Raw genomic sequence first — 15,306 nt, 5'->3', positions numbered from 1 at the left:
CAAAATTGTGATCATACAAATGACTACAACGAATCATAGTTACTAATTTGAATGATAATTCATTATCTGCGGAATAAGTGTCATAGATTTGTCCAGTTTTTAATTTTGAACAATCAGTTTTATTCAAAACCTTAACCACCAGAAGCACAGAGCTTGGTTGGACATTTTTTCAGGCTGACCGAGGTCTTTACTGATTGCAAAGGCTAATCACTTTCGGTTCCGTAAGTAAGATATGATCATTGCACAGACTGGTTTAAAATCTTGTTAAGATATTAGCACATGTCATTTTATAATTACAATGTACATATATCATCTATCTAGGACGATGTTCGGGGTTTACTTTGTAAAATGTTTATAACATATATATTCATATAAATGTTGTTGCAACAAAATTCGATTGACATTAAAGACTATCTATTTCAGTTGTACATGCTATTGAAAGTATTCAACAATGATATAACGGATTAAATTCAAGATGCAATCTTTTTTTCAATCATTAGCAATGCATGTCATATTTTTTCATTCTTTTATCCGAAACGAAAAGGTTGAATTTTCAATTGTCATTTAACAAAATTCATTATTAGAACGGCGGTTCATACTGATTAAACTGCTGTGTACTTTTAATATTTTAATGGATATTTGTAAAACAGTTTGAAATACTGGAGGCGACGTTGAATTTAGGTTATTTGTTTTAAAATATGCCTCAATATAATAAGATTTATTTGCAAACCGGGTTTATTTGTACAACCGTCGATGTCTGTCCACGAAAAAAATGTCAATGACACTTTGCTACTAAATGATGAAAACTTTGATGATTATGTGATGTTAAATTTTATTTGAATGTATGTAGTTTTTATGACAATGTGCATTTTGTACACGTCTTATATGAATAAACTATCTATCTATAATATTATGTGATAAAGATGATAATAAAATGAACTCTCAAGTCGTCTTGTTGATAAGATCCAAAAACGAGATGAAATATGCTGAGATCTACCTTTTACACGCTGTGTTATATGCAATCCTCTTTAAGGTACATTCTTGTTGTATAAAAAATAATAAATGAAAATTTATGTACATTTTGGACCATTTCAATAACAAAATATGGTGTTCTTTTTTATCCTAATGGCAATATATTATTGAAGTTCAGCTGAAGTGTGGCTTGCGTTTTGCTACTGTTTTCCTCATGTAACTTTAAATGCTGTCTATTACGCAGACAAAGGTAAAATACGGAATATGATTTTACAGAGATTACTAATATTTGAAGTAAATATCTTAAAATTGCGTGTAGTCATGCTGTACTTTGGTGTTGTTCAGAACTATCATTATTACTAACCATAAAGTATTTCAAATAAAAGGTATTATTAAGTCTACTTTGAAAAATATCAAATTATATATTCTGATAACACAGTCCATAAACTCAATAATTTATATCTATTAACACATGGTAATAATGAATTTAGCTGTATGAATACAGTAGACACCATACTTAAGACCATCCTGGAAATATGACAATTATATAAAGTATACACATTATTGTTGATGCTCCGTGACAATTTATTTTAGAAAAGTTAAAGGTTGCTTTATGTTCATTCATTTGGACAATTCTTAGTTGATGGGTGAATACGACATTTAATAATCAAACAATACGAATTGATAAATTAATAATTACAATTCAAATTTCTCCAGAACAATAATAATATGAGCCGCGTCACGACAAAACCAACATAATGGGTTTGCGACCAGCATGGATCCAGACCAGCCTGCGCATCCGCGCAGTCTGATCAGGATCCATGCTGTTCGCTATCAGTTTCTCTACTAGCTATAGGGTTTGTAAGCGAACAGCATGGATCCTGATCAGACTGCGCGGATAATTGAAAAGTTGCAAATTTTTATTGCAAAATTTAAGAAGCTCATTTGCTAGATAATTAGAACAGAATCAACATACCGTATAAGTACTTTTTTCTGCGGTAACTTTATTTCTGCTATTTCTGCGGTTTATAACGACAACGCAGATTTAAAAAACCGCAGAAAATTAAGCCTTTTGCTATGTCTACATATTCGTCCGAATATGTCAACTACCTGTATTGTATAATTACATTACAATATACAGTTATCAGCTTTTGTAGATGGGAATTTTTCTTTATGTATCCGTCATGAATGAAATATAAGAAAAAAGTTACTTTACTTGTTCTTTTTGTTAAAAAAAAGTATCATGTTTTTATGATTTTCGCTCACCCTAAGCTTGATTTATTTTAAAATAAAACTATTATAGTTTGACGGGTGCAATAAACATATCCTTATGTATTTGTACAATATATTGTGTCTACGTGCAATTTTACCATTGTTTATTTTTCACACTTTTTATATTTATACACATGCAGTATTACAATTAATTGTTGTCATTGCATGTTGTTGATTTTTTTTTATTAACGTTTATATACCGATACATGGTGATTGCTGCGATGAACACACATTATAAGTCGTCTGCATGTTTACCGGAAGTAATGAACATGTAAAATCAACAAATCTTGAAATATTGTCTGTTTGTATCGGTTAATTTTGTAAAAATATCTTAATTTAAACGCAGAAATAAAAAACATCAATGCGAGAACGATGACACCGCAGAAATAAGATACGCAGAAATTTAAAACCCCTTATTTTAACCAAAATCGCAGAATATTAAGCCCGCAGAAATAAGTACTTATACGGTATGGGATAACAAAATTGTACAGCCACCTCATGAAAATTTTAGAACAATTAGGAATTAACCTTGCAAATTATACAGCTACTCATGAAAAATATAACACAAATTTTATCCATACTACCAGGGTTTTCATTATTAACAGGTTGGCTATCCATATCATTCATTGAAATCCTGTAACATTTGGTTGTTCATATTTTCAGCCTATAGATTTACATAGGCCTACTCCCTTGGGCTAATCGTTTTTTTTTGTTGGCACATCTTTTAAAATTTGCCTTGTTTATATATTCTAAAATATTATGTAAAGATTCAAGTTAAACTTTTTTGCAAATTAGATTAAATTCTATTAACTTGGATTTTTTCCTCAAATGATTACTTTCACTGATCAGGATGTAAGTGGTCATGTAGGTAGAAAGAAAATCACCAAGGTTACATTTTTTGTACATTGAGGGTTTTCTATGGTGGCAATGAGGTGACATGAGTGATTAAATTTATCTTGTGCGCATGAGATACTATATCGTGGCCACAAGTTACTAAGTTGTGGCCACGAGTTACTAAGTAACCACTTGATTATCTTGTGGCCACAACAGAGTATCACGTGGGCACAACTGAAGCATTTCGTGGCCATGACTTAGTTACTTGTGGACACGACAAAGTATCACGTGCACACCACTTAATTATCACTTGGCCGTGACTTACAAACTTGTGGCAACAACAAAGTAGCTAGTGCGCACAAGATAAATAAAAACGGACAACTTTGTGCCACTGAAATTTCAGAAACAGATATATCAGTGATATAAATGCAGCAGTTCAAAGTATGTAGGTTGTTATACTGATAATAATATAAGTAAGTAAATTTAATGATATATGAGCCGCGTCACGACACCCAGCATGGATCCAGACCAGCCTGCGCATCCGCGCAGACAGATCAGCATCCATGCTGTTCGCTATCAGTTTCTCTACTTGTAATAGAGTTGGTAAGCGAACAGCGTGGATCCTGATCAGACTGTGCGGATGCGCAGGCTGGTCTGGATCCATGCTGGTCGCAAACCCATTATGTTGGTTTTGTCGTGACGCGGCTCATATATTCTTTATTTAAAGAAGATAACACGTTGAGATATAATATCTTAGAAAACAAATAACATATTTTTATTTTACATGTGGCCTTCTAAACAATATAAAGAAACACAAAACACAAAAATATCATGAAACAATATTGTAACAAAGTCTTTTTACCATAGTTTGTGCGGTGTTTAGGTGTAACTATATCATTATGTAATGCTGATCTTAAATTGTGAATTGCTGAAAAAAGTCAAAAATTCAGATATATAAGATGAGGCTAGGTTAATACAAGCTTTTTTAAATAAGAATTCCAGTATGAAAATAACATCTTTCATTGAACGACATCCACCCAAGTTATTTCAGTATATCTTGATTTCTAATTCGTGATGTTTTGTTTAAAATAATCCTCGCAGCTCTTATTTGTATTTGTATTTTAATACCTTAAATTATCTTTACTCCACACATTACAGCAATAATCAAAATTCTACATTATATATGCATTATAAAACAACTCTTTCATTTCATCTGTCAATAATAAGATATACGCCGCAATAATGCTAGTTTTGAGTTAAGTTTTGAACAAAGTGCTTCAATTTGGTAAAACCATGACAAGTAATTATCAATTTAAACGCCGTTTTACATGTTCTATTTTGTTTTTATTTTGAGTAATGTTCTACTCTAACCATATCAAATATCATGACATATTTTTCCAGATTAGTTTTGAAAGTTATGATAAATATAGTTTTGAATTTTTAGATACAAAATGACCAAAAATGAACCGCTGTTATACATATGTATCTAAGACTTACAGAAGCAGAAGATTATTTCAATAATTATACAATTTTATCAGAAGAAGTAGAAAATTTACATATTTATTGATTTTGTATCTGCTTTATGCTATGTTTATTTCCATATCTAAGATTCATTGAATAAATGCTGCAATTACTATAAGCTTGTAAAGGCTGGACACGTTTTTTTGGTGGCGAATTTCTTATTTTTCTTATTAACTTCTGGTACTAGTATATGACTAAGGACAATTTGAAAAGATTTTTATCTCTTTCCGTCCGCTTATCTTTTTTTATTAACAAAATAAAATATATAAAATGTCAGTAGCATACATACCTTTTATCAAAAAAAAACCATTCATTTTTATAAGTAATTCATACCTGACAAAACTTGGTAGTCTTACTATTTAGTTATTTCGCATTTGAGCCGCGTCACGACAAAACAAACACCAGCAAGGATCCATGCTGTTCGCTTACAAACCCTATTACAAGTAGAGAAACTGATAGCGAACAGCATGGATCCTGATCAGACTGCGCGGATGCACAGGCTGGTCTGGATCCATGCTGGTCGCAAACCCATTATGTTGGTTTTGCCATGGCGCGGCTCATTTAAAGTTTTCGCGTAATACATATTGTTCTCGTTATTGTTATCGTTATAACAGAACAGAACAAGCTCTTAATTTGGTGAGTTAAAAGGAATATACATGTAAGATTTACTGCAGTTCTGCAATGAAAAGTGTGCAAACGGGTTAACATATTATAAAGTCAAAGTAATAAACTAATAAAGTAATGCGATTTTTGTTCCCTTTTTTGTTTGTTTGTTTGTTGCTGTTGTTATTTTTTTACTTTGTTTAACTTGGACGAAATTATACGTCTGCATCAAGAACATTTGACAATAGCTATAACCCCTTTTGCTTCTTTCGTGTTCATATTTTTATTTGATAATGTTATAAAGTTTTCACACAAAAAAGAGAAATACTGTCTTCAATCAATTAACAAGTTCATTTGAACTATATAAATAAACTAGTTACCAAATAACGAGTTTAGTAGAACTATTAGATTATTTACTGTAAATAAAACAAGCCGGAGCGTTTGAAATCTTATGGACCAATATAAAGTATGGATTCAATATGTCTTAACATGAACAATATTCTATTTATAACGTACAAATAAATATCTTATCAAGAAATTAATTTCATAAACGAATTCATTTGAAGCATATAAAATTGCTATCTAGTATTTATGATATTAGTTTTTTTTCAATATTTGTAATCAGAAGATGAAGATATGTGAAAGTTTCTGCTATAATGTCCTAATTATTTATTTGTTAATTTAAAAATGTATGTACTTGAACCTATCAAAAGCAATGAAAAATTCTGTTGTTTTAAGCTGTACAAAAATCTGATAAAAAGGAGATCTGTCGGATATAAAAACAATAAAATCATAAGAAAATTGAAGACTCGGTTTAATTTAGTCTATCCTGAGAGATAATGAAACTGTGCACTGCCAACATTTTTTTTTCACGCACACAATGTGCATTCTGTATACTTCCTAACGCCGATTTGTAAAGTATTCTCTTTCAAAATTTAAACACAGGCATACTAAATGAACTCCAAGGAAAATAGAATTTATATAAGATAACAACATAATTATAAAAGTGATGAATAGACAAAATATACTGACTATGGTTTCACATATTTTCATTGTGAATTTAATTATAACCTTAAGATTCTTTTAAAACAAAACAGTCTGCAATAATTGCATAGTTCTAATAAAATGAAACCCCTGCATGCCTGGTTTATCAAGCAGCTATACAATTCAAGACAGGTTAGAAGTGTCACATTTTCGAACATGAACACAGTCTGGTAAATGAAGTAGCATTTTAGGCTATGGTTTCCGCCCAAATAAGTAAGACAAACGTATTCTATTGCAAACGAACACTGCAACTAAATTCCAAAAACATATAATTTACAATAAATGTTGGGTTTGAGATATATGCACATATGTGATTATAAAATAGCAGACGTATTGCTATGTATAACAGATACTGAAGACGAAGTCTGTTTGCACCTATACAATGTACTTGCATTTTCAGAACAGATATAAAATGTTGTTTGCAGCAGTTATATGCCATGTACTGTCGAGTAATTCATCTCGGCATATTTTTCTAGCCATTAGTGATCATTGGTTCAAGCACATTTAGTGTTTGAAGACCGAATATCGCTTAAGTCGGTGCTGGTGCTTAGGTTGGGGATGGAAGGATGGAAGGGTGAGAAAATGTTGCACTATTGCAATACCTCTCCAAGATATCCAACCAAACCTAGTGTGCAATCTTCATTTTTTTGCACTTCCATTGCTCGTGGGGATCTTCTTTCCATAATTTATTTATAGCCTATTAGTGCACATTTTATAATTTTGAAGTGAAACAACTTATTGCAATTCCAATCAATAAAACATAATATAGAAGTACAGTGTTGCTTGGATGCTGATCAATATTTAAAAACGTATATCTGCACAAGTTAGTCATTTCGAATAAATATGTAAAATTAATAAAATTGCAACTGATACGCATCAATACCAATTTAGCTCCATATGCATTACGGCAGTGAATCTTTTCTATATTTGGCATTCGTGTATTTGCTTAATATTTTAGCAGGTCTTCTGCCAAAGAATCAGATCACGTACATTGAATTTTATCAAGCACTACAGTAACCTCTGTTTCAATATTTAGTCTAGAATGTATTTTTGACTCTTTGTAATTTCTTTCCCACAACCATGACATTACATATTTTTTAGGTTGGGTTTAACGTCGCATCAACACATTCCAGCTTTACTGGTGGAGGAAGACCTCGGGTACATTATTTCATGCACAAACATGTACCTTAGTAGAACCATCAGCTTTCCGTAAGGTACGTGTAGCTGGATAGCTTTCTCACCTGAAGAATTCGAAGAGGTGGTAGCGCGGCTCTTATCTACAGCGGTGAGAGGCAGTTGGTTTGAATTCAACGGCCACGGACGCCCCTTCTTAAGAGAATATTTACATAATACAGCTGAAGCTAACATAGTTCTTGAGGTTAAATATATTTATTCCCAATACTATACATATAATTAATGTAAACATACAAGCATTCAACAAAGATTTTAAGATTCTACATTAGTGAAAATTGGGCACGTGATAACAATATACAGTCTGACGCACAATTCGGTTTTCGTTCAGGTGTAAGCACCGTTGATGCAATTTTTGTTTTGCACTCTTTAGTGGAACGAATACTATCCCAAAATTTACGTCTTTATTGTTGTTTTATTGACATTAAAAAAGCCTTCGATTCAATCTATCGTAATGCTCTTTGGTATAAACTTTTTAATCTCGGACTAGATGGTAAATTGATCAGGATTTTTAGAGATATGTACTCTTCGGTGTCTTTCTGTGTTAAGCACTGTAATACTTTGTCAGACTTTTTTGATATTTCTATTGGTCTAAGACAGGGCCAAAATAATTCACCGATTTTGTTTGCTTTATTTCTGGAAGATCTGGAACAATACTTGAGGAATGATGATAGTAATAACGATAAGGGTTTCACTTTTTATGATATATGTATGATTATTTTACTTTTTGCCGACGATATGGTCATATTTGGAAAGTCAATTAAAGAATTGCAATCGAATCTAAATAATTTAAAGCTTTATTGTGATAAATGGGGCCTAGAGGTCAACACAGATAAAACTAAAACAATGGTTTTTAGGAAGAGGGGAAGCATCAGAGAAAATGAAAAATGGTCATACGACAATACTTTATTAGAGACTGTCGATAACTTCAACTATTTGGGTGTAGTCTTTAATTATACGGGGTCTTTTCAACTTCATAATCAGTATGCTATAGGAAAAGCTATGAAAGCCCAAAATGTTTTACTTCGTATATGATGTGACCCCTTCCGTTTCACTCCAACTCTTTGATGCGTTTGTTTCCTCAACACTAAATTATTCTTGTGCAATATGGGGTTTTACAAAATCTAAGGATATAGAAAGGATTCACTTGAAATTCTGCAAGTCATTGTTAGGCGTAAAACACAGTACATGTACTGCAGCAGTTTATTCAGAGTTAGGCCGATATCCTCTTTATGTTCAAAGATATGTTCAAATAATAAGATTCTGGTTACATATTCTTCATTCAAATAATAATATCTTAAAGTCTGCTTTTTATTCATCAATAAGTCTTCATGATAATGGATATAACTCCTGGGCAGCTAAGGTTCATTCTATTTTAAATGAATATGGATTCACAGATGTATGGCTCAACCCATTGCAATACAGCCCAAAAGAGTTTGTTGAAATATTCAAACGTAGATTAGTTGATTGTTTTATACAAAAGGTAAATGCAGACATTCAATCTAGTCCACTTTTGTCTAATTTGTATGTACATTTGATTGACAAATTTGAACCTGCATTTTATCTTGATAATTTATTCATTAAATCCTACAGACAAAATTTATCTCGTATTAGATTATCTTCTCATAAATTAAAGATAGAGGCAGAGAGGTATGGTCCTAATAGAAATCCACGTTCTGAAAGAAAATGTGAATTATGTAATCTTCAAGAAATTGAGGATGAATTTCATTTTATTATCATTTGCAATTGTTATACTGCATTACGTAGGGAGTTCATTAAGCCATATTTTTACAGAAGGCCGAGTATGTTTAAATTTTTGCAGCTTTTGAAGTCAAAAAATAAATCCGAATTAATTGGACTTGCTAAATACATCATCTTTGCTACTAAGCGTCGATATGACCTTATTAATATTACTATTTAAAGACTATTTTTACCAGTATGCGCATGGTAATTTTGCTCATTAAAAAGCGACAGTATGGTATTTATCATGTAATTTTAATCGTTGACTCACTACATATTAAATATATCAAAGTCATTTTTGCATTTTTTTTAGTAAGAGTAATGCCAACTTTGTATTGTTTAAATATGGATTTAAGAACATTCTCCATATATACTTTTGTTTAACAATGTTTGTTTTCAATATGATCGTACCATGACTTATGATTTATGTATTACGTGTTTCTTATTGTGACTATGAACAAATATGTATACGTCAATAAAAAAAAAAAAAAAAAAAAAGTAATTAGTTTATTTATTTTACTAATAGTCCAATTTTAACTGAAGGAAAGACCATATTGTTGTTTATACTATTGTTATTTACTGTTTACACTGCCATTATGACGATATTTGATTCATGAAATTTATATTTTGCAACTGTTTGTGTGAGAATGTATTTATATATGTAAAATGATGGACATATCATGTCTTATATGTGAATAAAGTTTTTTCCCCAAACACTTTTGTTTTTTCATTATATTAAAAATTAAGCAGTTTTGTATTAACGTTTTAGGTCTCAAATGTAAAAATAGTTTGTGTGACCTTATACATACATGTATGTATTAAAATATTGAATAATTGCAATGAAATATGAGTAAACTCTAAATATTAAAGAATGGAAAGAACAAAAGACAAGTCTTATAGAAATCTTCTCCTTGAAAAGTTTGTCTATTGAATAAAAATGAAATGAAATGTAATGCTAAGGTCTTCCTCCACCAACAAAACTGACAAGAAAAAAAGAAGAAATTTCAGAGGCATGACGTTAGAATCTACTAAAACGTAAACAAAAAAAAGAAAAGAAAATGTTCATAATGTACGTTTTTGGACTGCGCCTTCAGTAATCTGGTCATTAGTCTTCTACTAAAAATAAAAAAAAGACAGAAAGAGCATATAGAATCTATATATAGCATCTAGAAAAATGACACAAGAGTAAAAATAGGAAAATATAGAACCTTTATACCATTGCCATCTCAATTATGTATCCATATGTGGGGATGAAGATCGGTTCAAAAGTCATTAGGCCTATTTAAAGTTACTCAGGATCCACATACGAAACCAAAAAGAAAAAAAGTAAACGATATCTAGAATTTAATTTTGATATTTTTATATAAAAAAAGTAAACGATACTCAGTAGATTTTTTTCAATACTTACATAGATATTCTTACAATTTAAGTAGATCTATTCTTAAATAAATTTATGACCAAAAAACTTAAATAATTATCCTACATAAAACCAGAGTAGAACGGTCTTCTCGTGCATGTAAAAGAGCGCACATTGTAAATGATACGAGTTGTTTCCCTTGAATTATTCAGTGCGGCACTGTTTTGTTTACATCATGGCGAACAGAGGTGAAATATTGGAAGAGAAATTAGAAGATTTAAAACTTCAAGAAAAAGAAAATATTTCTACAAATCATCATCACGTAGACTTAGACCATGAAACATACACAAGACCTGGTGCTCAATTATCTGACAAACAAACATTTACAAATAAGAAAGGTCAAACAATTAGTGGGTATCCGGTTATTGTTGATTTTCGACGACTGCTACAGTTGAGCATTGGACACTCTGAAGAACTACAAAAAGAACACGGAATAATACAAGGGGTAGCTAAGTTTATGATGAAATGATCATTTTAGAGTTGTAAAACCAGTCTTGATTTAGTACAATTTGCAGCAAAAGTTCATTGTTGTCATTTTAAAACTATTCAACTGCTTGTCAAGACCTGTACAATAGATCTATGTCAGAATGTAAATGCTATATTCTTTATTGAAGGTGATAATATTTTAATTGAAAAGTTGCAAAATTTTATTGAAAAATTTAAGAAGCTCATTTGCTAGATAATTAGAACAGATGGGATAACAAAATTGTACAGCCACCTCATGAAAATATTAGAACAGATACATGTAGTGTTGGGTATAGAACTCAAAAATCACTATCGATTTAGTAATTAATAAACCAGTGTTTATAATGCTTTATTTAAAATTATTTCACACTTCTAATTGTTCTTATCTATTATATTAGCCCAAAACTGTTATATAAAAACATATTTTAATTAATTAATATTTTTATGGTATTTAATTTTTGGATAACAAAAAAAAATGAAATAATATATACATGTAGACTTTCAGAACTCAAATTTATAATTATTTTTCCAGGGAAATTTCACTATATTTATGTCAAAAAAATCTTCTTTATATCATGAATGTAATTGTTTGCAAGTATGTGTTATATTATATAAAATATTATAACCCATAACAGTCTTCGAAATTAACGCCAGTCCGAGGCCCAAGGCCACTAAATTTAGCATCGGTCCAGTGATTATTTCAAAGTTGGTGGTCCGACGGGCCAGTAGATTTTTGGCCATGAAAAAATATTATAAGAAAAATTCATCAAAAATAATGAGGCAGGGTTCTCTAAAAGATTGATATTTTAGCCTTTTAATTGCAAATGAAACCCATCAGTTCTGTCCTAATTGTTCAAAACACAGCTAGAGATGTCTAAATTGTATTGAGTAATGGAGGCCGTCCTTTTTTTTCTTGGATAATTTCCGTACCACACCGTACAGTTACAGAAATTAAACCATTGTTTATCATGGTCTTTATTTAGCTATGATTTTGTGATAATTGAGTTAAGTTAATATTTTGTGTGAAAGTGATTTGTTTGAAGCAAATTGTGTTGTTCTTGTTCAATGCTAGTCAATTTTGCCTAAACATTTGAGCCTTATAGATTTTTCAAAGCTGTCAACATATGGCTCAGAATACAAGAAGTATTATGCTTCTTTCAAAATAATTAAGGGAAGCATGATAAAGTGTTTTCCTTTCCAATTTGTTACCTATCTATGTATTTGGTCCGGCTAAAAATCACCAGGTCCAGTAAGATTTGAAATTTTACTGGCCCAAATGTCCTGTGCTTTTTAAAGTTTTTCGTGAAGACTGCCATAATGGTATTTATTTCATATATTTATCAAATTTTAAAAGTGGAGGTGAAAAGACCAGGGTTTTGAGGGTGAAACGTCCAGGGGTGAAATGTCCAGGAGGTGTAAAGTCCAAACACCCTTTGTGACAGTCAATTTTTGTAAAATACAACTTTATGGCAGTCAATATATATTAGTACTAGTCAACAGGTCAAAATATCAATGAGTAGTATTGACATTTGTAGATCACTAATTTAACTACAGTAGATATATAAGTTTATAATGTTATGTTACTATACCCAATATCATCTAAATTCCTACTCACCTGAAAAAGAATTAGTGCATACTAAAAGATAAAGATCACAGATAAAAAAGGTGCAGGATAAAAAGAATAGTGCAAGATTAAAAACATACTTGGGAGGGGACTAGAAGGTGACTGTCGCCAGCCTATCCTTGAAGGTATCTAGGCTGGGACTGGATTTGACCTGATATGGAAGGCTATTCTTTTTATCCTGCACCTTTTTTATCTGTGATCTTTATCTTTTAGTATGCACTAATTCTTTTAACACAGTTTTCCTGACAAGCGCCTCCCAGTCATAGTCAGAATTGATTGTTCGGGAGTAACATGTAGATGTAGATGTATACACACTATAATTTTCTAAAGTAGTATTTACCATGTTAAATAGGTTTTGAATACAAAAAAATACTTTAAAATTGTCTGAGATTCGGTCGGGAAACTTCTTTTTGACTGCATGTAAAAATGTTACGCCATAGGCAATTCAGCCATGGTAGAGTCATTAAAATAATCAATTTTTAAAAAGGACTATCGATTGTTGCCGATTATGGGGTGGTCTGATTAGTTATCGATATTCAGAGACAAACGGGACAACACTAGTTACATGTAAGAATTAACCATGCAAATTATACAGCTTCTCATGAAAAATATAATATTTGCAAATTATTAACTTGGAGGTTTTTATGTTTTTTTCTCAAATGATTACTATCACTGATCAGGATGTTTGTGGTCATGTGAAAGAACTAGATATATACAATGTAGGTAGAAAGAAAATCCCCTTACATTTTTCGTACATTTAGGGTTTTCTACGGTGGCACAGAGATGACATGAGTGTTTTTATTTATCTTGTGCGCAAGATATACTATGTTGGGCCACAAGTTATTAAGTAACCACTTGTTTATGTCATGGCCATGACAGAGTATCATGTGCGCACAACTTAAGCATTTCATGGCCATGACTTAGATACTCATGGTCAGAACAGTTTCTCGTGTGCACCACTTCATTATCACGTGGCCATGACTTAGTAACTTGTGGCCACTAGTTAGTAGCTCATGCGCACAAGATAAATAAAAACGGACAAATGTCACCTTAGTGCCACAGTAGTTTTTAGTAACAGATATTTCAGTGATATAAATGCAGCAGTACAAAGTATTTAGGTTGTTATACTGATAATAATAAAAAGTAGGTAAATTTAATAATATATATCTTTATTTGTTAAATATCCTTTATATTGTGTCAGATATCCAACAATGATCTACTTCATGCTGTTATCGGTCTGTATGATGTGTCCCTGTCAGAGATGACTCCAGATGTACTGTATTCAACAGTGTGTGAGAAATGGGGAAGAACAATTGTCCTTGTAAGAGACATTCAAGGTAAATTCTCACTATTCAATTTATATAATTATGTTCAAACCTAGAAAAAATTGTTGGTGACTATATATACATACTGCAAGTCATATGATATAGATTAGAAAGACACTTTTTATTGACCTTAAACTTTTAATTGTTGTTTTAAGCTCGACTTTTTGCAGAATAATCGAGCTAATGCAGTCACCCATTTGTCGTCGTTGTCGTCAGCGCCCCTTTGGTGAAGTTTTTGCGTGCAAGCTGGTATCTCCATAACTACTGAAGGGAATGGCTTTAAACTTCAAACACTTGTCCTCTGTGATTATCAAACATGATTGGCACAAGTCCCATAACTCCGATTTGCTTTTTTGCATAATTATGCCCCTTTTTCGACTTAGAAATTCTTGTTTAAGTTTTTGCGTGCAAGCTGGTATCTCCATAACTACTGAAGGGAATGGATTGAAACTTCAGACACTTGTTTTCTGTGATTATCTAACATGATTGGCACAAGTCCCATAACTCTGATTGCTTTTTTTGCATAAATATGCCCCTTTTTCGACTTAGAAATTCTTGGTTAAGTTTTTTTGCGTACAAGCTGGTATCTCCATAACGACTGAAGGGAATGGCTTGAAACTTCACAATCTTGTTCTCTGTGATTATCTAGCATGATTGGCACAAGTCCAATAACTCTGATTTGCTTTTTTGCATAATTATGCCCCTTTTTCTACTTAGAAATTCTTGTTAACAAATATCTCCATAACTACTGAAGGGTTTGTGCCTTTTTTTGAACAATTTTATGCATTTTATAATATAAAGTTATGATTAACTCGATAAAACATCTTAATAACAAGCCTTTGTACCTTTTCGGATAATTTTATGTATTCATATAGGTAAGCATTATTATACTCAACTTTTCGAATAGTCGAGCGTTACTGTCCTTGTTATATTTGTTACAGCAGACTAACATGTAAAGGATTTGTTTGTAATTTTATTTTAACACTACATTTTCTAACATGTAATCATATTGTCTGCTCACTGCTAATGCTATTCACCAGCATGATTACTACACTGTTCACATCTATACATGAGCCGCGCCATGACAAAACCAACATAATTGGTTTGCGACCAGCATGGATCCAGACCCACTGTTCACATCTATATATGAGCCACGCCATGACAAAACTAACATAATGGGTTTGCGACCAGCATGGATCCAGACCAGCCTGCGCATCCCCGCAGTCTGATCAGGGTCCATGCTGTTCGCTATTAGTTTCTTTACTTGTTTTAGGGTCTGTAAGCAAACAGCATTGATC

At 31.7% G+C, this 15,306-nt stretch overlaps 1 protein-coding gene across 3 annotated transcripts in view; it reads left to right on the top strand.

The window, feature by feature from the left end:
- Positions 1–10,738: 10,738 nt before the first annotated feature.
- Positions 10,739–15,306, top strand: part of LOC132713503 (uncharacterized) — a 53,162-nt gene continuing 48,594 nt past the window's right edge. For all 3 annotated transcript variants that reach the window (XM_060696130.1, XM_060696131.1, XM_060696129.1), the window contains exons 1-2: positions 10,739–11,039; positions 13,885–14,020. In XM_060696130.1, the coding sequence (XP_060552113.1) occupies positions 10,770–11,039; positions 13,885–14,020 (406 nt within the window). In that variant the 5' untranslated portion in view covers positions 10,739–10,769. The remainder of the gene's footprint in view (positions 11,040–13,884; positions 14,021–15,306) is intronic.

Source organism: Ruditapes philippinarum, unplaced genomic scaffold (genome assembly GCF_026571515.1).
Source record: "Ruditapes philippinarum isolate M1 unplaced genomic scaffold, ASM2657151v2 ctg1281_1_1_1_1, whole genome shotgun sequence".
In the NCBI taxonomy this organism is placed as follows: domain Eukaryota; kingdom Metazoa; phylum Mollusca; class Bivalvia; order Venerida; family Veneridae; genus Ruditapes; species Ruditapes philippinarum.
The sequence above is the reverse complement of the archived record's forward strand: the minus strand, read 5'-3'. Positions and strand labels throughout refer to the sequence as shown.